Genomic DNA, 23,107 nt, shown 5'->3' with positions numbered 1-23,107 from the left:
TAATCTTGCCTTTTTTGATCCCCAGACTCGTCATGTTTACTGGACTTTAGGTATTATTTCAGATACAAAATAGGAAGGGCAGTTTACTTCCTTATAGTAATATTTTATCACAAACTACATATGTTACATCAGGAAGCGCTGTAAGAATGAAAGATAATTTGGGAGGCATGAAATCTCTGTCATGCAGCGGCTCCTTCCAAAGCAAGAAGGAGGTGGTAAATTATACCTATAGTTTCTAAGATTTTGAGATTTGAGATCAATTTCTTGGCTTTCTTATCTTATTCTTTCATTTCTGTTACATTCTTATTAAAAATTACTGACTTGGCGGGTTGGTTTTTGTATCTGGCACCTAACTTGTTAATGAATTATAAAGTAACTGTGTGGTTTTCCATTCCTATAGTTTACCTGTAGTGACTTCCCTCCACCACAGCATGACTCATTTGTTCTTTCCCCAAGGATCTGGAAATTAAGCCTGAACAGAAAATAGAACAGTTGAATTATCTTTTCTTCTTAATCAGGTTGTGATGTGATTTTTTTTTTCTGACGTAGATATGTGGACCCAATTTCGATAAAGGGATATACACCTCACACGTCACTTTTGTATTAGTGCACAGAAATGGTCCTTTGTATCCCCCAAGGTCTGTATCCAAGAGTTCTGTCAACCTACCAATTGAAAACACTTGTCTTTAAGTTTATTTTATACATTTCCCATTTTAACTTAATTTTTGCTTCATACATAACATCTTAATCATCTTTATACCTCCTTCCCCATTGGCTCCCTCCTATAGCGCCCTCCCCCACCATGGGAATTCATGCATTCTGTCATTTATGTTAAGGTCTGTCGAGTCAAGTTATTGTCCCTAGAAGTCCCTCAGTGCAAGTTCATCCACTGAGGTCTAGTCAGCCTATCTAGAGTCCCTCCCATTAAGAAGATTGGCTCTTCTTTACCCAGCAATAATCAGCTGCCAATAATTCTTTGGCTAAGATTGGAATCTGCTGTCCATTTCTACAGTTCTATGCTGGGTTTTTGTCTGCTTGAGTTTGCATGGGTCTTGTGCATGCTGACACCATTGCTGTAGGTTTGTATGAGCAGGGTCCCAGTAGCCTGTAGAGCTCTTGTTTCCATATGATCATGCACCTCCTCCCTGACTCTTATAGTCTTCCCACCCCCTCTTCCAAAATGGTCCCTGAGCCCTGGGTGGGTGGATTTTAATATAGAAGTCCTGTCCAAGGACTCGTATTCTAAAGACTCTCATTCTTAATGCTTTGACCATTCGTGCCCATGGCCCTCTGTTGCATGAGGGAGCTTCATTGATGAAAGTTGAGAGATGCTTTATTGTTCTCTCTACCACTTGCTCTACTATGTTCTGTGAGCCTTAGGTGTAGAGGTTGCATTGTAGATGTGTCACTTAGGTTTGGGCAGTTCACAGACAATCTCTGTGTATGACCAGTTGTAGAACTCTGTAATAATCTCCATCTGTTGTAAATGAAGCTTCTTTGATGAGTGGTGACTGGGATTCTTGTCTGTAAATATAAGGATCCATATTTTGCACATAGTAAGAAATAACATTTGTCTAGGAATGCTAAAGTCTTGGGGTTTTCTCTAAGATCTGTGACTGATCTCTCCAGTCATGTGTATTTGACTCTGTTTACAGTGCCACACATGAGTTTCCTCCCATTTAGTGGGCTTTAAGTCCAATTAGGTAGCTGTTGATTATCCACAATATAAAAGTGCCACTACTGCCCCAATATAGTTTGCTGTGCTGGTCATTGATATGATTATTAGGCATTAAAGGTAGGGTTGGACCATTGATTGATGTTTTCCTTTACCAGCTTGTGTAGTGCTCACTAAAACTATGAGAGCTAATCTTGAGGGGAGGGAGGGAGCTTCCAGGTCAGTCCCAGCTCCAATGCTCCACATCCTGTGTCGGAAGTATGTCCTGTCTTCAGCAGTAGGGTCTTACCTTCAAGTTCTGGGAGACAATCAAGGGCTGTGGCAATAGCCTGTGTAATTTTGGGAGTCTCTTGGACTACCCTGACCAACAACTCAAAGGAAGGTTTCTCCTGTCTGGCACTGTCTCTTGTTGTATAGCCTTAAGCTATAGACTCATGTAGAGATGTTGTATGTATAATTTTTCAGTAGTTTTTTGGACTAATACAGTTCCATCTGGTTTTTTTACTCTAGCTAGGCATTATTTATCTCTCCCCCACCCCTGTCTAACCCTCCCTAGACCCCCCCCAGTTAAAGTAGTCCCATATTCCCCATTTCTCCCTTGATAATACCTGTCTCCTATGATCCCCCATCTCTTGAACTTGTACTGAAAATGTTCAGCTTTTTTCTCTTGTCATTCCCTAAACAATGTAGTACAGCAATTTCATAGTGTTTATATTATATTAGATACTATAAGAAGTCCAGAGATGGATTTAAAGTAACTGGCAGATGTGTCGGTTCCATGTAAGCTCCATTTTGCATAAGGGCCTTGCATGTACTCGGGCTTGTTCCTCAAAAGGTCCTGGGACCAACCTCCTACAGATCCCGAGGGATGTCTGTATTTCATCTATTTAGCTAAGTTTATCAGTAATCTACCGAATGCCACATTTTTATCTGGGCTTTAGGAATCCTCAGACATGATTCTTTTACTTCATGGTCATTGCAGATTATTTAAAAAGCAAGCTAACACATGTAAGCATATGTAAATGCATGTGAATTTAGGCACGTGAGCATGATTGATAGAAACATGGAGTTTTGGAATTGGACCTTGTTTTAAGTTGTAGTTCAGCCACCCACTAATTGAATAACGAGGTGAATTTTTTATACACTCAGTCAGCTTCTTTAGCTGTCATTGAAGAAACTGTAGTTTCCAGGCTGACCAGAAGCCTCAGTGAATAAAGGTGCTTTCCACCAAGCCTGATAACCTGAGTTCCATCCCTGGGACCCATATGGTGGAAGGAGAAAACCAGCTCCTGAAGGTTGTCCTTTGACTGCATGTGTCTATAATTAAAAGAATAAAATAAGAGCTAGGTGTGGTGATACACACTTTTAATCCCAACACTCAGAGGCAGAGGCAAGCAGATCTCTATGAGTTTAAGGCCAGCTTGGTCTATATGGTGAGTTCCAGGCCAACTGGAGCTACAGGGAGAACCTATCTGAAAAGATTTTAAAAAAAGAAAGAGAGAGAGAGAGAGAGAGAGAGAGAGAGAGAGATGGGGGGAGAGAGAGAGAGAGAGAGAGAGAGAGAGAGAGAGAGAGAGAGAGAAAGAAAGAAAAAAGTAGTATTCCTTCTGGGTTATCAAGAGGTTTCAGTGCAGTACTGTAAAGAAAGTGTTTCATGTAGAGGGTGACATGAAATAAGCAAATGAAAATTTAAATGAAGCTTTTGCAAGCTGTGAGCGTTCACCTTACTCTGAAATCTAATCTGTGGACAAGATTTATTCTGGATTTTCTTAGGGGTGTGGGGAAGTGATATGCCATCTGGGAGCGTGCGGTTGTAAATAAGCCTCTTCCCATGGACAGGCTCCACTTTACACTCAGTAAAGGAAGTAAACACTGCATCTAAGCAAGCGCCAGAATGTGCACTCTTGGGCACTTAGCACTTGCACAACCTCCAAGTACAACCATGGAAATCTGTGAGTAGTTCTTTGAAAATGATGTTTAAGTAAAAATACCATTTGGTGTAAGCTGATTGCCTTGCTCTCCCTTTAACTTGCTAATGAAGTGTCATGAAGAACACAGAAGGTTGAATGAAGCTGTGAGAATCCTTAGGAAGACTGAATTGTTTCTCTCACTCCAAGTGATGCTCAGAGCCATAGCTGACCTGTGTGCAGGATGGAGCCGTTTCCACTGTTACTGTGAGAAGTAGAAGTGATGGAATTTGGAGCTGACCTTTTAGCAAATGTATTCTGTACCCTGTGATGTTGGTGGTTTAGTTTTGGTTCAACTAGAAGTTGCCTTTATTTAAGATGCTGCTGCTATATACCGTGTATGCACTGTTTACAGCAAAACACACCAATTTCTCTCTACTTCAGAACCAGTCTTGCTGGGATCAGATAGACCAGGAATGTGCTGTGTATAGTATCGTCCCCAGCCTTCTGAACCTAGAGAACCACCTGTGTGCTAGGAGACAAACTGTATACAGTGTACTACTCCTGGTAGGTGGGGAAAGTGGCTTCCTTGTTTCAGAATCCATGTGATGTATTTTCTCCTAGCCGTTGCTGTTTCTGTGTCTAGGTTGACTGATTTTCAGCACTTAGATATTTGACCTCCTTGTGTTGAAAATTACCAGTTACTTCCACAGTAAGTATGTGTCTGACACTGTATGGTTTGGAGCATTTAGCCATTTTTCTGGGTCTGAGCTACACTTTCACTTCTTCCCCTCCTACCTGGTAGTTGTGTGGAGTGATTGTGAAAATTGACTCCCTTCAATGAGGCATTTAAAAAAACAATTTCAAAACCATTTTTATGTGTGTGAGTGTTTTGCCTACATGTGTATAAGTACACCCATGTTGTACAATGCTGTGGAGGTCAGAAGAGGGCATTGGATCCCCTGGAACTGGAGTTAGAGACAGTTGTTAGCTGCCATATAGGTGCTGGGACTCAAACTCTTTTCCTCTACAAGAACAGCCAGTGCTCCTAACCTTTGAGCCAGCTCTCCAGCCCCCCAATGAGGCAATCTTCCAATGAGGAAGATTGTAGTTGCTCGTTTCATATCTTTCCAAGAACTGAAAGTTTCCCGGAGGCAGATCAGCAACTTGAGATGGAAAACTCAGCTCAGGGTGTATCCACGAGCTTCCCTAGAGTGGTAGCAAAGGACGGACTTCCGAAGGTCCCCATGCAAGCACTTACATCTCACGATGTAGGAACTCAGGGCCAAGAGTGAGGGGAGAATCCAGACTAGACAGTTGTCCCATTTCCTGTCCTAATAGTAGCTGCCCTGGGATGCCTTCCGTCTGGCTCATCCTGAGAGTTTCTGCAAATATCTGGTTACTTTCTACTTGCAGTTAAGACCAATTCTTCTTATTTTGGACTTTTATAGAGATCAGATTATAAAAGGATTCTTTCCATCTTTTTCTCTTTCTGGCCTTTTCTCCCATTATTTTCCAGATCTCTGACCAGCAGTTATTACACAGAAATTTAAGTATAGGGTGGTTTCTCTGGAGTCAGGAAATGGCCATTGACATCTACAGTCTCAGACACTGGTGAAAGCTCTAATGATAAAGAGATGAACAAAACAAAGTCTGCACTGTCAAGAGGCCTGCCTTCTACAGGGTGAAATAAATGTGTCATCTGTCATGAGGTGGTGAAGGCTAGTGTGTTTCATCTTTTCCCACTTGTCATCACTGCCACCACAACCTTTTCCTCCTCCTCCTCCTCCCCCTCCTCCTCCTCCTCATCTTCTTCCCCTTTTCTCCTTTTCCTCCTCTTTGATTTGGAGAGTAGGTCTAATTGTGTAATTCAGACTGGCCTAGACCTTGCTATGTATCATACCCTGACCTCAAACTTAATCCTCTTGCCTCTGTCTTCTAAGTGCTGTGACAATAGGCTTGTGTCATCAGCCTGGTTCTGATACACTTCTGACATAAAGTGTATGTGTGTGTGTGTGTGTGTGTGTGTGTGTGTGTGTTAGTGTGTGTGGTGTTAAAAAAAATACAGGCCTTTTTTTCTTACACCAGTTCTCCAACACACTGGGGGTCATTTTCATTCTAACATCAACTCCTGGCATTAGTATAGGCTCCACAGATTAAGAGCTTAGTCTTATAATATTGTTTCGACTCCAGACACTAGCTGTTGGATCCCCAGGCTTGTAACACTTCTACCTGACTCCCTGAACATTCATTGGTTCCCATGACCACTTACTCTAGTTGGATACTTGACTAGAACAAATCCTAGAACTCAGAAAAGCATTATACTATTGATTGCTGGTTTGTTAAGAGAGGATACAACCCAGAAAGAACCAAGTAGAATATATGCATAGGTCAAGGGAATGGATGGCACAGCCCTCTCCAGGTGCAGTGATTTCCCAGCTTGATCATGTGTTTACCACATTAAGAGCTCTCTATTGTTAGAGGCCTTTATGAAGGTTTCATTACATAAGCCTCTTTGATCACATTGAACTGTTGGCCATTGGTGGTTTAGCCCAAATGTCTAGGCACGGACAGAACTGGCAGTCTTTATGGCACCCAGCCCCATCTGCAGGCTCTCTAAGCTTCTCTGCCCATTGCCCCACTTGCCTTGAGTCATCTCATTAGCATACAAAAGAAAGATATTAATCATTCTAGAAGTCTATGCCAGAAGCCTGGGACAAAGACCAAATATTTATTTTTTTGTTATGTCATGGCTAGGGTAAAAGGTGAGTGAGGGAGGATGTGGATGTTGTAGGAGAATGGGTGTCCTTGGCAGATGGTACATGGAGCAGTGAAACAAGTTTTATAGTTTTCTGAGAGAATGGTGCACAGCTACTTTGTGACTGAGGACTCAGGAAAGAGATAATGTAAAACATACCAGCATTGCCTTAAATAGCTCGTCTACCAGCACCCGTGTACACAAAACGCTTTCTACCTCCCTGACATTGTGGTTCAGTGAGCATTTAACAACAGTTAATTTTGTAATGAAAGGAAAGTTTTGAGCTCTCTACTTACCACTATTATTCCTGAACGTAATTTTTCTCAGAAGTTTTTGGAAACCATTCTAGTTACACGTATGAGAGTATGAAAAATTTTAGAGTATATGAGTATACACACACACACACATACACACACACACGGGAAGGCAGAGGACAACCTCGAGTATCACATTCCTGAAGGCTGTCTACCTCCTTTGAGACAGATTCTCTTGTTGGCCCAGAGATCACCAATTAGGCGAGGCTGACTAGCCAGTGAGCTCCAGGGATCCTCCTGTCTCTGCCTCCCAGCACTGGTACTATAAGTGTGTACCACCATGCTCTGCATCTTCATGTAGTTCTGGGTCTCAACTTCAGGTTCTTCTGCTTGCAAGGCATAGGCTTTACTGTCTGGTCCATCTCCTTAGCCTCAGGACAATGAACCATTACCAAGCAGTTATAGGAAATGGAAACTTTTATTCTTTATTGCTTTTATTGCAGTAATAAAACACCAGGACCAAAAGTGACTATGGAAGAGTGTATTGGGGTTTACAGTTCCAGAGGGATAAGAGTCCATCACAGCAGAGAGGCATGGCAGGAAGCAGCAGGCATGGTGGCAGGGGCAGGAAGCTGAGAGCTCACATCTTCAGCCACAGACATGAAGCAGAGAGAGCAAGTTGGAAGTGAGACCAGGCTATGAGCTCTCAAAGCCTACCACCCCCGAGTGGCACACTTCTTCCAGCTAGGCCACACCTCCTAAAATTAAGCCACGACCTTCCAAATGGTGCAACAAACTGGGGGCAAAGTATTCAAATATTTGAACCTATGGAGGAAATTTCTCATTCAAATCACCCCAGCTTTCATATTTTGAGAAACAAAAATTCAGTGGAATTTGAACCAGTGTGCTACATCAAGGGTATCACCCTAAGTGTGATGTCTGTTAAGTGGTAGATGTTGCTACTTTAAATGTGTATTTATTCCTAATGAAGTAAGCAGATACCCAAAGTCTCAAGATGTGCATTGAGAGAAACAAACTAAGGAAGGGACAAATTCTGGCTCCATTAAAAAGCTGAGGAAGACAGGGGTGGTGGCACAAACCTGTAATCTCAGCACTCAGGAAGTCCTGACAGAAGGATAACAAATTCAGAGCTGGCCTGGAATATATAGCAAGTTTGAGACTAGTCTGAGCTGCATGGTGAGAGCCTGTCCCCTCACCCCAGATGAATAAATAAATAAATAAAAGGGAAGGGGTAGATAGAAGCTAATCAATGTCCTTTTTGAAAAAGTAAAACTCTTTAGATTTCATTTTATGTGTATGTTTTGCCTGCATGTATTATGTATGTGCAGCACATGAATGTAGTGCCCAAAGAGGCCAGAAGAGGGTGCTACATCCCCTGCAACTGGAGTTACAGATGGTTGTGAGGTGCCATGTATGTACTGGGAACCCAGCCCAGGTCCTCCCAAAGAGCAAAGAGCAGCCAGACCTCCCTCAATCTCTCTCTCTCTCTCTCTCTCTCTCGCTCTCTCGCTCTCTCGCTCTCGCTCTTTAATGAACTCTTCACTTACATTTCTCTTTGAGTTTTGTTTTCTTGAAAGGAATTTGTGAAATACAGAAAAAGTTTATGCACCTCACTTGCAATAGCTGAGTGATTTATTGCAAAAATATGATGCTGTATTGTATATAAGTTCATCCGTGTAATGTACATGGCCAAGTGATTTAGTGTGAGTTTTCTTTTCCTTAGTTCTCCATTTGAAAAATGGGGCAAATGACCATATCGCCACACATCCTGGTTTATGCCTGTGCTGGGCACAGTTGTTAATAGTTCCTCCTTTTCCTAAAAATTTCTTTATTTGAGCAATAAATTGTGTCATTGCCTTCTAATAATAATAGAGTAGCCAATAATAGGTCATTTTGAAGATTGAAAGCATACAACAATACTTGGGCATAGTGTGTCCATGACAAATATCAGCCTCATTTACTTATATAGTTCTTACTCTGTGGTTAGAATTACTATGTTAAATACTATATTTTGTGTGTTATCCCAGAATCAAGAATTGTTACCCTGGACCTTGGGCCATAAAATGAATGTAGTTTATTAGACAATGCAGAACCATTGTGATGTGAACAACTTGAATACAGTTTTGAAAACCCTCTTCATTTTTAACCCAGCGTGGGTAGAAAAGTGTGGTGGAGGAAATGACTGTTTTCATTCACTTCACTAACAGGGTAATTCACTGCTGCAGGGCTGGTGGCTTCACAGAGAAGACGCTGTGGGGTTGTTAGTTTGCTCTATGTATTTAATGTGCTGTTCTTTCTGATTTCCCCTCTCTATTTCTGACCCTTCTTTGGCATGACCTTCCTTTCTCTTCTCATGCAATAGCTAAAGCCAATTACATACCTCCTTCATGGATCCTGCTCTTGGGGAATGAATAAAATGTCACAGAACCACAAAAGCTTTATTTGAAGTAATGCTCTTATCTACCAGCTCTTAAAATCCTTTGTCATGTTTGATAGTGAGTGTAAAAGTGAGCTATTAGAACATTTTACTTTGTTTTTCACACATGTGCCTTGGGTAGACGTTCTGTGAAGACTGCAAGAGAGTTGATTGGTTAGGCACAGAGGTGAGATCTGTCTGCAGGTGCCATTGTGTTAGGATAGTGCTGGACTCTGAACTCTCCACTTGCTTTCTGTGTGACTAGGGCACACCATTCATTTCATGTCTCCAAGCTTTCAAGTTCCTCATCCTTAATATCAGCAGAGCACTTCCTGCTTTCCTGTATCATTGTCAGGATCAAATAAGATGAGAAGGGTCAGTGTACTTTTGGTAAATGTCAGGTAGGACACTTAGGAGTCATCAATTATTTTACATCCTGGAATGTTTGAAAACAGAGTACTTTTCTTTAAAGAGAAAAGGTAGAACTGGATGTGGTGGTGCCAGACTGGCCTGTAACAGTGAGACCTTGCCTAAACAAAAAAGAACAGGTGACTACAGAGACTCCTTCTAGGAGCAGGCGAGCAGAGCCTGTGGTTCGGTACCATGCATGCTACTCCTGTTGGTGTATTAGTGCTTTAGCGTGGAATAGGCAGCAAGATGATTTTTTTGTTACCCTGAATTTCAGGCTGCAGAAACCCTGTCTGCAGGAGCCCATGATATCTGCCAGCTGGACGACTTGCCTCGAAGTCAAGTGTGCCAGGAGCCCAGCATTTAGCCAGCCAAAGACAAGGCCAACTTAGCTCTCAAAGCAACAAGCACACATCTCAAGGTTATAGAGTGGAGAATAAAATCTGCCCTTTAGACTCTGGATTCCTCTACATTTAAGCTTCTAAGGAAGTCTTTGATGGCTAGCATTTTGGGGACTCTGGAAAGCATAGTCTTTTTAAAATTCTGGTTTCTAATTTTGTGTCCTTTAACTTAAAAAATGTTCTTATTATAGAAAATTCTAAACATGAAAAGTAGAAAAAATAGTCTTTAAGCCCCTGTGCCCTAATATTCAGCTTTAATAATTATTAACTCATAGCTGATCTTGTTGGATCTGTATTTGTTCCTCTTTGTCCCTAATAGTGTGGTGCATCCATGGAGTTTTGGAAGCAAATTCTAGATCTTATATTTTATTGGAATTGTCTTAGTCTTCTTACTGACTTCTAGCTTGGTATGGCTTTTATCATATTCTGTTTCTTTGCATTTAAAAAACCCCAGCTTTTGGGAAGTTACTCGTATGAACAAACAGCAATGGTGACAGCATGCACAAGTCCCACGTAAGCACAAGCCAGATAAAATTGCAGCATAGACATGAGGAAGTGGGTAAGAAACCCCAATCCTGCCTGAGGAGCTATTGGCAACTGATGGTTGCTGAGAGAGAAAGAGACTGTCTCTTTCAAGGATAGGTTAACCAGCTTCAGTGGATGGACCCACAACATAGGACATTTGGGGACATAAATTTGACTCTATTATCATATATATATATATATATATATATATATATATATAGAGAGATGTATGTATATATATAAACATAAACATAATGTACATATTATATATAAGGGTACATGAAATTGGGCAAGAGGTAGCATGGGGGGGTGCAGATAGGGGAGGGGATCTAAATATGATAAAAATATGTGTTTACACATATGTGGTACACTTACATACATGCAGACAAAACACTTGTATGAAATAAATTTAGAAATTTAAAAAATATGTTGTGTGATAGTTGCAAAAATTCAATTAAAAGGGGGAAAAATATGAGAAACAGAAGAAAACAAAACCCCAGCTTTATCGTGGTGTGATTGGCATACAGTAAGGTACATATATTTGAAGTGTACATTTTGATCAAATTTGATAAACATCCATGAAACCACCATAGTCAGAATAGTGAACTTCTCTATCACCTCAGACTTCCCCGGTGCAGCTTTGTAACCTCACCTTTCCTTGTGTCTCGTGCCCATGCAATTGTGCTCTTCTTTCTGTTACAGATTAGCTGGAATTTTTACTTTTTTACAGTTTTAGGTAAATGGAATCATACATTTTATATATATATATGGAGAGGGAGAGAGAGAGAGAGAGAGACTGGCTTCTTCCACAATGCCAGTCTTTTATTTATTCTACTAGTTTTATTGGGCTGCCACCAGGTACCATTTTGGAGACTGCAGGACCTGTTAGGAAGCTATTGTAGTTGGTTCAGGTGAGAAATGATGGTAGCTTGAGCTATAACTTGTTGCCATGGAGTTGATAAGCTGCTGATCGTTAGAGCTCTGCTTAGGAGGTAAAGGTAATTGGACCAGTTGTATGTAAGTGAGGGAGAGGGAGGAATCTGGAATTACCTCTCAGGATTCGGATATTTTGACAGGGGCTACACACCACTATACTAATGAGGAAAGAGCTCAGAGATTTTTCAGATAGTCTCAAAATTGCTCTATTTTTCAGAAATACTTTTTAAAATAAAGTGTAGCTTACCTTGTTGAATTGAAAGATAATTAATTTCAGTTTTCTTCTCTGGTATGATATGATTTGAACTGTTAGGGGAGAGACAGTAGCAGCCAGGCAATATTTTAAGATTTCTATTTGTATCTTAAAGTGATGTGCACTGTGCCATATCTATGGCACATGGAAGGTTTGTGTTGGTTGTACTCTTACATTCTCCCAAGTCTGAGGGGATGGTAGGAAGCTCCTCTACACTTTGCGATGCTAGCTATGTTAATTTTATTATAGTATACACAGCCTGTCTTTATTTTACAAGAGTTATTAACATGCCATGCATTTCGTGAGAACTTAGGTGAATCCATTTGGAAGTGTGGCATCAGACAAAGTAGGTGGAATGATCTCTCTGGGTTTGGAATTTGAAGTTATGTGCCATCAGGATTTTTACGTTTATGACTGTCTTTTGGGAAGTCAAGTTAGTTTTAAATCGGTGCTATGTAATAGCAGAAAATGTATGTCAGGCTGATGTTACTATTTGCTTAGTGCTTCCTATGCATTATCTCCTTCAATCCCTATACCAGGCCAGTGAAGCGGGGACCGTTATTATCTCTTGTTTTATAAGGGAAGATGGGTGCCTCATAACTATCCCAAATTTCATTCAGTGTCAGAGGCAAGGTATGAACACAAGTTGGTCTTCTGACTCTGAAGCCCATGTTACTCATTTGGAGATAATGTTTGAGGTGGATCTTGCAAGATAAATAGGAGTTTAATGAACAATGGGGATTGGCGTATTAGGTAGAGAGAATCGTTGTGGTACTGGGAGGATGTGGGAAATGCATTGTCTTGGAACTTGAAAATGAGGCTGGTGAGAAGTGATATTGGTAAAGTAGGAGGGATATAAGGCTCTATCAGATGTTCCATAGGTAAATCTATGAGGTCTTTTGAAACTCTTTTACATTTTGAAAAGTTTCAGAACCCCATTTTTTTCTTAGAGACAAAATGTTCATACCAGGAGCCTCTAGACGGGATGATACCAAAAGTGCTTTTTGATTTCAGACAAACTGGTTCTTGCCCCAGGCATGAATGCATTGCTTCCGCCTTTTCTGTTAGCTCTGATTCCCTTTATGGTTGAAAGGAAGCATCTATATTGGTTGTAAACTGCTTAGTCTTTCCTGCCCACACCACACTCAGCCTGTGCCTGCAGGCCTGTCAGTCAGCACCTTGGACCACTGACTGTAGTCTCATACTCTGTTTGAGCACGTGACATCTGCATTGTGGTGGTTGGTCTTTTCTTCACAGGCTTATTCTTTTTTTCTAATTTTTCCAAAAAAATTTTTTATCTATTTTTATTTTATGTGTATGAGTGTTAGACCTGCTTGTGTGTAAGTGCACCCATGTCATGCAATGCCTGCGGAGGTCAGAAGGCATTGGATTCCCCTGGCACTGGAGTTATAGATGGTTGTTAGCTGCCATGTGGGTGCTTGGAATTGAACCTTGGTCCTCTGTAAGACAAATCAGTGCTCTTAACCACTGAGCCATCTCTCCAGCCCCTCTAATTATTTTTTTTTTAATTTTTATTTTTTTGAGATAGGGTCTCCCTGTAGCCCCAGCTGGTTTGGAACTCACTATATAGACCAAGCTGGCCTTGATCACATAGAGATCTGCCTGCCTCTGCCTCCCAAGTGCTGGTATTAAAGGTGTGTGCCACCATGCCCATCTAAAATTTATTTTTAACGTTTTTTTATCAGTATGTGTAATTATGCCCAACAATGGATTTTATTATGACATTTTTATACATGTCCACAATGATCAATCCACCCCATTGTCCCGTCTTGTCCCTCCCTTTCCTGCTGGTCCCCTTCCCCTTTCATGCCTTTTTTGGTGACACAGTAAGTTTCATTGGGGTTGCTTGCAGGGGAGTGGGTGAGGACTGTGGGCACCTTCTGTAGACTTATTATTTTTTCCTCCTTAGAAAATGTAATATGCTCTATAGTAATAAGAATGAGATAGTAAACAATGAAAGATATGTTTAAGGGCTGGAGAGATGGACTCAGTGGTTAAGAGCACTGGCTGCTCTTATAGAAGACCTGAGTTCAATTCCCAGCACTCACATGGCAGCTAACAACCATCTGTAACTCCAGTTCCAGAAGATCTGATGCCCTCTTCGGAGCCCTGTGGGCATTGAACAACACGGGTCCACTGACATGCATGCATACAATACACTCATAAATATAAAAATAATTTTTAAAAAAGATATGTTTAAGCTTAAGGGGATTCTACATGCCAGAGCATTTTAGTTTTTATTACACTTGATTTTTTTCATTAAAAGAATTGACATGTAACTCGTGAACAGCAATTAATTCATTTTAAAAGATTTATTTTAGGGCTGGAGAGATGGCTCACCGGTTAAGAACACTGGCTGTTCTTCCAGAAGACCCAGGTTCGAATCCCAGCACCCACATGGCAGCTAACAGCTGTCCGTAACTCCAGTTCCAGGGGATCTGATGGCCTCTTCTGGTCCTCCATGGGCATTGCACAACACAGGTGCACTCACCTACATGCAGGCATAACACTCATACACATAAGATAAAAATAATAAAATAAAATAAGATTTATTTTAATTTTATTTGTATGTCTGTGTGAGTATATATGCAGGGAGGCCAAAGAAAGCATTGAATTTCATGGAGCTGGAGTTACAGGCATTTGTAAGCCACTTGACATGGGTTCTGGGATTCAGAATTTCAAATTACAGTCCTTGTGATTGAATGGCAAGCGCTCTTAATCATTTCTCCAGCCCCAGCCAGTAAAAAATTTTTAGATTTTTTAAAAAATAAATGTTATGTGTACAAGTGTTTTGCCTGTATATGTATGTACACTTATGCATTCAGTGCCTGTGAAGGTCAGAAGAGGGCATCAGACCACCTGGAACTGGAGTTAAGGATGGATGTTAGCCACCATATTGGAACTAGAAACTGAAACCAGGTCCTCTGTAAGAGCAGCTAGCTAGTGTTTGTAATTGTTGAGCCATCTCTCCAGTCTCTTCTCTCTTTTCTTAAAAAAATGTTATTAAGAACCCCTCGAGTCCAGTGAGTACTGCCCATGTACACAAGGGTGTGTGGTCATTCACTGGGGCATGGGTGATATATACGCAGCCACATCTCCAAAGGAGAGTGACTCTCCCTCTCTCAACACTATCAACTGCCAGTAGCTGCTCCTATGGAAGTGACACCCTCCCCCATCCAAGCTGGAATTTTGATGGGCTTGATCTTCTGTAGGTGACCTCAGCTACTCTGAGTTGATGTATGCAGTAGCCATATGTCCAGAAACCAGCATTTCACAGCACTTCTCATCTGCCCTTACATTCTTTCCATCTCCTCTGTGTTGAAGTTCCTTGACCCTTGATAAACAATGACCCATCCATAGCTGTACGCTCAGAGTTATTTATACTCAGCACTTTGACCAGTTATAAGTCTTGCATTTAACCACCACCTGCAAAAGAAGCTTCTCTGATCATAGTTGAGAGCAGCACAAATCTATGATTATAAACATAAATATTTAGAATGCAGTTTGAGAGCATGGTCATTGAGCAAAACAACAGTAGATTCCTCCCAAGGGCCAGATCGCCTCAGTCATGGCTTTTGACCAGGTTACAGTACCAGGCATGAAATCCCTCCTGTGGAACAGGCCTCATAGCCAATCAGAAAGTGGTTGGTTACCCCATACCCATTATGCCTCTATTTCATCCATGGGCCCATCTTGCCAGGAGGTCAGTATTGCAGCATGCAGACCCAATGCTGGGTAAGACCATTGATTTTTCTCCCCCAGCAGTCTGCTAGCTCTATGTAAGCTAGCCATCTGGGAGAGAATTTCCTGGTTAATTCAAGGTTGATTTCTCTATGTTCTGTATCCAAAGTGAGTGGTGTCTTCAGCAGTAGGGTCTTATCATCTAGTTATAATGGGCAGCTAAGCAGTGGTAATAAGCCTGTGTTGTTTTGGGTGCCTCTGGGGCCTCCCTGACCAATTTGTAGGGAAGTATCCTGTGCTTGGCACCGAGATTTTCGTTTAATAATCTATGTCTTTTGGGAGCATCAGTGTCCACCCATGCAGGGTACTTTTGTTCAAATTCCTTTATTTTTATATATTTTCTAGTTTTAATTAGCTTGCAAATTAGTGGATTTCCATAAGGCTTCTTCATGTATCTTTAGTTTTTGCTAAACTACTCCCTATCCCCCACAGACTGTTTAAAGGCAAAATATAAATGTTATGATAGTCTCAAATCTCAATTAACCCTTAGTATTATCAGATATCCAGTCAAGCTTTTAGTTTTCCTTGATTATTGCATTAATGCTTTTCTGTGATTGGCTTGTTGAGAATTAGTACTTGCTGGGATCCTGGTTTGTTGTTGTTACTGTTTTTGAGTCCTGATTTCAGTGTGAAGAAGTCAAGTGATTCCTTAATACATAAAAGAAATTCAGCCCTGGAAATCCACTAGAGCAGATAGAGAAGAAATGTTTATTTCTAATAAATTTTTGTAGACGCAAGAATGACATTCTTTATACCATTGTTACCTTGAACTCATCCTATCCCCTCCCCTCTTCCTAACATTCAGCTCTGTCAGCAAAAATGAATGATGCCTTTCCAGTTCAGGTCTGGGAGTGAAAACCAGTTCTGAAAGCTACTTGCTGTATGGTAGACTTGAGTGGTATTGGAAGATGGCAGTGAAAACCTGTGGGTTTGCCACTAAAAGAGATTTTTTTTGGACACACACACATACACGAAATGCAAGGTGTCATCAATGATGTGGAATGGGTGGTCCAGCCATCAATTTAACAGTGATGTGGAAGTGAGGGACACCAGAGGGATGAAATCAGCTTTTCTGAACTACTTGATAAACTAAATATATGTAGAGAAGACTGAGGAGAGCACCCCTCCCCCAAAAAAAAGAGAGGCCAGGGAAACTAAAAATTAGCTGTCACTTTGAATGGTGCTCCTCAAGCCATACATCTTAGTTGGCAAAGGGCCTTATGGCCACCGTGTCTGAGCAGAATCTCTGCTTAAATCATTGAATGAAAGGTAAAGTGTACAGCATGGGTATGACCTCAATGAGCCAGGCTGCAAAATAAAAAGCCTGGGCAGCCACAGCAATAGGTACAAACTATGGGGAAGCAGAGTCTGTAGTTTATATTCTGATATGCCATTAAAATAAAGACCTTCAAATAATCTAGAGCTTGATATATATGTATATTTATATTATATATACATAGAATTATTAATAGTTTTCAGCTAAAGTGTAGCAGACACACAGACCTTGCAAATGGAATTCCTAAAATTGTAAAGTACATGAACTGAAATGAAAATTACCTAGGTGGATTCAGAAGTAGGCTAGAAATGATAGGAGAATCCATGAAAGTAGATGAAGAGCATCCCTTCAAAGAAGAGAGGGAAGAACTGGAAAAAATACAGCAGAGCCCTGTGCAACTATAGCTTTCATGTAATCCCACTATGTGTTTCATGAGAGTTCCAAAGAGAGGAAAGAAGGGGACATTTTCACTATTTGTCAAGACTTATTTAGTGATTGAAGAAGCTCAGTGAACCTTAATCAGCATAAGTGCAAAGTAAAATACACATGGATAAATAATAACCACACTGCTGAAAGACAGAGCAAATCTTAAGTGCAACAACAGAGCAGTGACTGACTCATCACCTACAGGGCAACAGCAGTGTGATTGATGGCTGACTTCTTATCCCATCATCTGGAGACCAGACATAGCAGGTGACACTATCAAAAGACTGAAAGGAAAAAAGATAAAAAAAAAAATAGAAAAATGTAACACTGCCAACTAAGAATTTTATTTCCCGCAACATTGTTGTTAAAGTGAAGGTGAAAGATATTGACCTTCACTTCTGACTCGATGAAACAGAACTGGTAAAATGACACTAGAAAACAGTATATGTGTATAATGTACTTGTGATATATCACACACATAATGCACTAATACACATACTCTAGGAGAGGCACTCAAAAGCACGGTGATAAGTAAAGCAGGAATTTTTTAAATGCTTTTTTTGATAAAGTATAGGAAGACAGAGGAAGCAGAAACAAGAGCATGGATAAGAAGACAAAAAATAAGCTGTGTGTGGTGGTGCACGCCTTTAATCCCAGCACCCGGGAGGCAGAGGCAGGAGGATCTCTGTGAGTTTGAGGCCAGCTTGGTCTACATAGTGAGTTCCAGGTCAGTTGGGGCTACAGGGAGACCCTGTCTCAAAAAAGACCAATAAAAAAGAAGACGAAAAATAAGTTGTAACATATCAACGGTTATATTAAATGTGTAAATTATAGTAAAATTGTAAAAGTACATTAAAAGTATAAGAGCTCTAAATGAATCAAAGGACAAATTAGCAAAGTGGATTATAAGACACAGCACAGCTATGCTGTCTACAAGAAAGCAGTATCATATATAATATAAGCAGGTTGAAAAAAATGATAGAACATTATGTCAAAATCAGTCACAGGAAAGCAGAGTTGTGCATTAAGAGTCTGTAAAGTAGGTCCAAGTAGAGAACATCACCAGAGCCAAGGATGGACACTATCTAATGAGAACATGCGTAATATACCAAACAACATAGTAATAATTAGTTTTGGGTGTTTTTTGTTTATTTGCTTTATTTTATTTTGATACAAGGTCTCCATGTAGCCTTAGCTCCTCTGGAACTTGATATGTAGACCAGGCTGGCCTTGATCTCACAGAGATCTGCTGGCTTTTGCCTCCAGAGTGTCGGGATTAAAGGCATGTACCATCAACCTGTCAAAGACAGCATAATAATATTAAATGTGTACATGCCAGTGAATATAGCTGAAAAATGTGAACAAAAAGTCAAATCGGGAGAGGTGATCGTGTTAAAAGATGGCTCAGTGTCAAAGAGTACTGGCTGCTCTTTCAGAGGACCTGGGTTCAGTTCCAAGCACCCACATGGCAACTAAGAACCATTCTTAACTCCAGTTCCAGGGAATTCAACACCCCTCTTCTGGCCTCTGTGGTGCACTTACATACATGCAGGCAAAATACTTAGACACATTAAAAATGATACCTTCTTTTGAGTTGTTGGCGAGGGTGGCCCAAGGGACTCCCAGACAGTAACCCAGCATAGAACTGGGAAAATGAACAGCAGACCCCAATCTTATCTAAAGGAATATTGACAACTGATTGCTGCTAGATGAAGAACAGCTGATCTTCCTAAAACATGGATCTCTAGATAGGCTGACTAGATTCACCAGATGGACAAGTAGTGGGGAACGGCTGGGGGTGCCGACAACACAGCGGACAGTAGCAGGTATGACAGAGTATAAGGCCTCTAGTTTGGGGGGGGGACTATGGGAGGGTGCCATTGGGGAAGTGGGTGTATAGATGAATAAGATGGTTTGGGATGTTCTGTGTGATATACACACACAAATCAACAAATTAAAAAAATGTTATATTTGAGGAGGAAGCATAAAAATTTACGTCATGTTAATTAGTAGAGGTGATAAACATTACCATTGAAATCTACCCGATTACTTTATAGCCTTACACTGGTGCCAAGGATCCGAGTGCAACTGACTATGACTAGTAATGATCAGATACATACAGATTAGAGACGCATGTGCCAACATCGCAGTGTTATTAGCAAAAACAATGAGTCTTTCTGTAAGAAACAGTATATTTTAAAATGAAATGGAGATCTTTTATAAAGGTTAAAAGCTCATTCAATTTTATGTCTTACAGGGTTTACACTGAGCTCAATATTGTATAACTGTATTAATTCAACAGTGATCCTAAAAATTTTATAGCCACTTTTGAAAGAGATGTATCTTTGCTCTGGAAACTGTTATTGAGTATGTTAAAGCTGTAATGAAATGCTTCTTCTAAAAAATAAAAATATATATACATGTAATAAAAATGTGAAAAAAAGTACAAGGAAAAATAAATAAATAAAATTTAAAAAGATGCTAAAAAGTCCAACTGGAAGATGATGTAGGCTAATCCACAGTTCTATTTGGATAATTTAGCACCCTTTTCTCAGCAATTGATAGTGTAATTCAATTAAATTATTACAGATGTAGAAGAATTCACCAAAACCATCAGCTAACTATCTGATTAGCTATAAAACTCCATCCTCAGGGCTGGGTAGATGGCTCTGCTGGTAAAGTGCTTGCTGCACAAGCATGAGGACCTGAGTTTGGAGCCCCAGCTTGCACAGTAGCTTGTATCTGTAACCCCAGGACTGGGGGATGGAGACAGATGGATCCCTGGTGCTCATTGGCCACCCAGCCTAACTGAATCAATGAGTTGCAAGTTTAAAAAATATGGTAGTGGGGCATGGTGATGCACACCTTTAATCCCAGCCCTTTGGAGGCAGGGGCAGATGGATCTCTGTGAGATCAAGGCCAGTCTGGTCTACATAGTGGGTTCCAGGCTAGCTGGGGCTACAGGGAGACCCTGTACCAAAACAACAGCAACAAAAAAGATAGAGTAGAGAGGAATCAAGGAAGACACCCACATCTGGCCTGCATGCATGCACATGTACACACACTCATAGAAATACATATACCACATATACATGTGTATACACACACACACACCCTCTACCATCAAAAACTGTCTTTAAGTACTCAGTGATAATGTATTAAGATCACATTCTGCACTATAAAATGAATCTCAACAAATTTTAAAAAACGGAAGTCATAGAGAACATATTCTCTAACCATAATGGAATACAACTTAATAAAAGTGAAGTAGGAAAAATCTCCAAATGCGTGGCAGACATGCAACACCCATCTGACTAATTCCTTGGGTCACAGGAAAACTTCATGGTAAACCAACCCAAGTATTAAACTGAAGGAGAGTGAAAATATTTTCGTCTGAGGACTTAGAACACATCGGAAGCAGTCTAATAAGGAAGTTTGTAGCACTGCATTTGCCTTGGAAAAGTCAGGATGTTTTTAGCATGTCCAAGACCATAGGTTCAACCCTGAGCATCAAAACTGAATTTTTTTTTAGGTTGGTCTGTTCACCTCATGGACTCAGGAAAAAGAGCTAGAAACAATAGGAAAAAGTCAGTGACACAAAGAATTAGTTCTTTGTGCAGAAAAATAAAGGGTAATAAAATCCTTGTCAATAGGGATATGAATAGAATTAGTAACTTTAAAAAAGAATTACATTTATTTATTTTGTACATGTGTAGCTGTGTGGGTGCACCTGTGCCACAGTGCCTGTGTGAAGGTCAAAGGCCATTTGCGGTCTTCTCTTCTTGCACTATGTAGGTTGTGGGATTTGGACTCAGATCATCAGGCTTGGTGGCACCTTCGCCTGCTGAGCAACTGTCTTGTCAGCCCAAATGAGGAACTTTTAAAGGCTCCAAGTGAGCATGAGTTCTAGGGTCACTGTTCGAGACACTGCATCCTCTTAGTAATTTTTTTTTTTGCTTTTTCTGAAAATGATAAGCATTTCAAGCAGTTGCACCTCATCGTATGTTGTGTTGTTTTCGAGTAGAAGCCATCTTATTTACAATAAGCTAAGCAGTCACCTTGGTTCAAGGTTGTATTAGCAATGGGAAGATTCTACTTAGTGCTTGCACGACCCTGATGAGTGCCAACCTTAGATCAATGGAGTTGAGATGAAAGGGAGCTCTCTTGTTTGCATACCTTCCTTTTGGCAAATCGCCTCCTTGTTCTTAGATACATTTTGCTAAAACAACAACAACAAACAAAAACAGAAAACCAAACCCTTAATCTTATATCCAAGCACATATACTATGATACTGTAGTCAGAATTGAATTGTCATTAGCACATGGTTTGACCAATGTGGAGAACCTCTCAAAGCAGCATAATGTACGAATTCCCAAGCAAGAAACATAAGAGAGGTGATCATGGGACTGGAAAGATGGCTCAGCAGTTAACATTTAACATCTCTTGCAGAGAACCCAAGTTTAGTTTCTAGCACCCACATCAGGTGGCTTACAACCACCTTTAACTCCAGCTCCAGGTGACCTCACACCCTCTTCTGGCTTCCACAGGCACTGCACTAACCTACACGCACCCCCCCCCCACCCCCTATATAATCCAAAGGGGCTGGAGAGATGACTTAGTGGTTAAATTCACTTACTGCTCTTCTAGAGGATCTGGGTTTGGTTCCCAGCATGGCAGCTAATAACCGTCTGTAACTCCAGTTCCAGGGGATCTTACACTCTCCTCTAGTCTCTGTGGAGACTACACATACAATGCATGTGATGCATTTACATACAAAATACACATATATACATGAAATAAGAATAAATAAAATTCTTTTAAAAATACAGATCTTTTAAACAAAGAGATGTGGTCATTACAGGTACAGGTACATAATCATAAATGCTCCCATCTCTGCTACAGTGACTCCTTGATGAATGCCTTGCTTTCATGTATTAATAAAATTCAAACTGAGCTTCTGACTCAGTAACTGTCAGATTCTAGAAGTTCTGGGAAGAAAGCTCTGCTGCTCATCTTTCTCTTCACATGAAACTTTTTTTCATCTTTAGCTTGCCTGCTATAATCAGTAAAGTTATTGTATCACCAGGCTTCAAGGTCTTGGAAATACTCTGTACTTGCAAAGGAATAGTGCAGAGCCAATGGCTTCCTGACAGTTTCAAAACCCCTGAAAATGCTTAGAAGAAACCTGTACACCTAGTTAGCAATTGCAAGACAGTGTGCTACCTGTGTTCCACGAGGAGCGTAGTCTTGAACTTTTGTGCAGTGGCCTTTGACAGAATCATAGCTAACAAGAAATGGGAAAAGCAAGACAGAAGGTGGGTTGTGCAGGCTTTTATTTTATTTTTTTTCCAGTAAACAGAGCAGATGGCTATGTGATTAGTTGTCTTTCTGAACAACAAAGGAAAACAAAAACATCCCGCCCCCAGTTCTGGCTTGTAGGAGCCTCTGGGTGCTTCAGATATGCTTTGTGCAGAGTTTATTTGATGGCAAGCCCCCCTCCCCCCACCAGTGGAAGCCTTAGGATTTTCATGTCCATTGCTCTTTTATCAGAACTTCTTTCTAGAAGAAACAGTCTTACCTTTTAGCTGCTCCAAGTCTTTGTTCTCTTCCCAGTGATCATCACTGTTCTTTCCTGCCTGCTTTAGGAGCACCCCAAGTTCCTGTACTTCTGGTTTCTCACTGAGAGCAAGGCACAGTGCTTCAGAGTTTAGACTGGGGCAGGGCTGCTAGCGGTGAATCCTCATTTTTGCTTCTTAGTGTCCCTCCAAAGGGGTGATGGAAAGCACAAGAATTAGCACAGAGGACTTTTAGGCGTACCTTGTTTTTAGCAGGCACCATCTAAAATCTTCATGGTTATTTTTAAAAAGTGCTCTGTTTCCACTACTATCCTCAGGCCTCTTGGGGTAAGTATATAGCGCAGCTCTCCGTGCCGGGACTCCCTAAGCCACATTCACCCTTGCATCCCCCTTGCCATTCTATACTCCTAGTTTGAGCCCTGCGCCACTCCTAGTCTTGGGGCCCCAGACACCTGGGGAACCAATACTGCTTCCTGACCCTTCTCACCCAGAGCAACCCAGTCCCTTTCTAG

At 40.8% G+C, this 23,107-nt stretch overlaps 1 protein-coding gene across 6 annotated transcripts in view; it reads left to right on the top strand.

Moving 5' to 3' along the window:
• Nucleotides 1–23,107, top strand: part of Sumf1 (sulfatase modifying factor 1) — a 97,934-nt gene that overhangs the window by 55,917 nt on the left and 18,910 nt on the right. Inside the window, exon 7 of one of the 6 annotated variants that reach the window (XM_029556912.1) lies at nt 9,717–10,364. The exons of 4 other annotated variants lie outside the window; for them this stretch is intronic. In XM_029556912.1, the coding sequence (XP_029412772.1) occupies nt 9,717–9,831 (115 nt within the window). In that variant the 3' untranslated portion in view covers nt 9,832–10,364. Of the gene's footprint in view, nt 1–9,716; nt 10,365–23,107 lie in introns of those variants that run through there. One more of the 6 variants, XM_017803620.2, reaches the window with a different exon arrangement.

This window comes from Nannospalax galili, unplaced genomic scaffold, assembly GCF_000622305.1.
Source record: "Nannospalax galili isolate Female #2095 unplaced genomic scaffold, S.galili_v1.0 scaffold846, whole genome shotgun sequence".
Classification (NCBI taxonomy): Eukaryota; Metazoa; Chordata; class Mammalia; order Rodentia; family Spalacidae; genus Nannospalax; species Nannospalax galili.
Note: the sequence above shows the minus strand (reverse complement) of the source record. Positions and strands in the feature narration are given on the sequence as shown.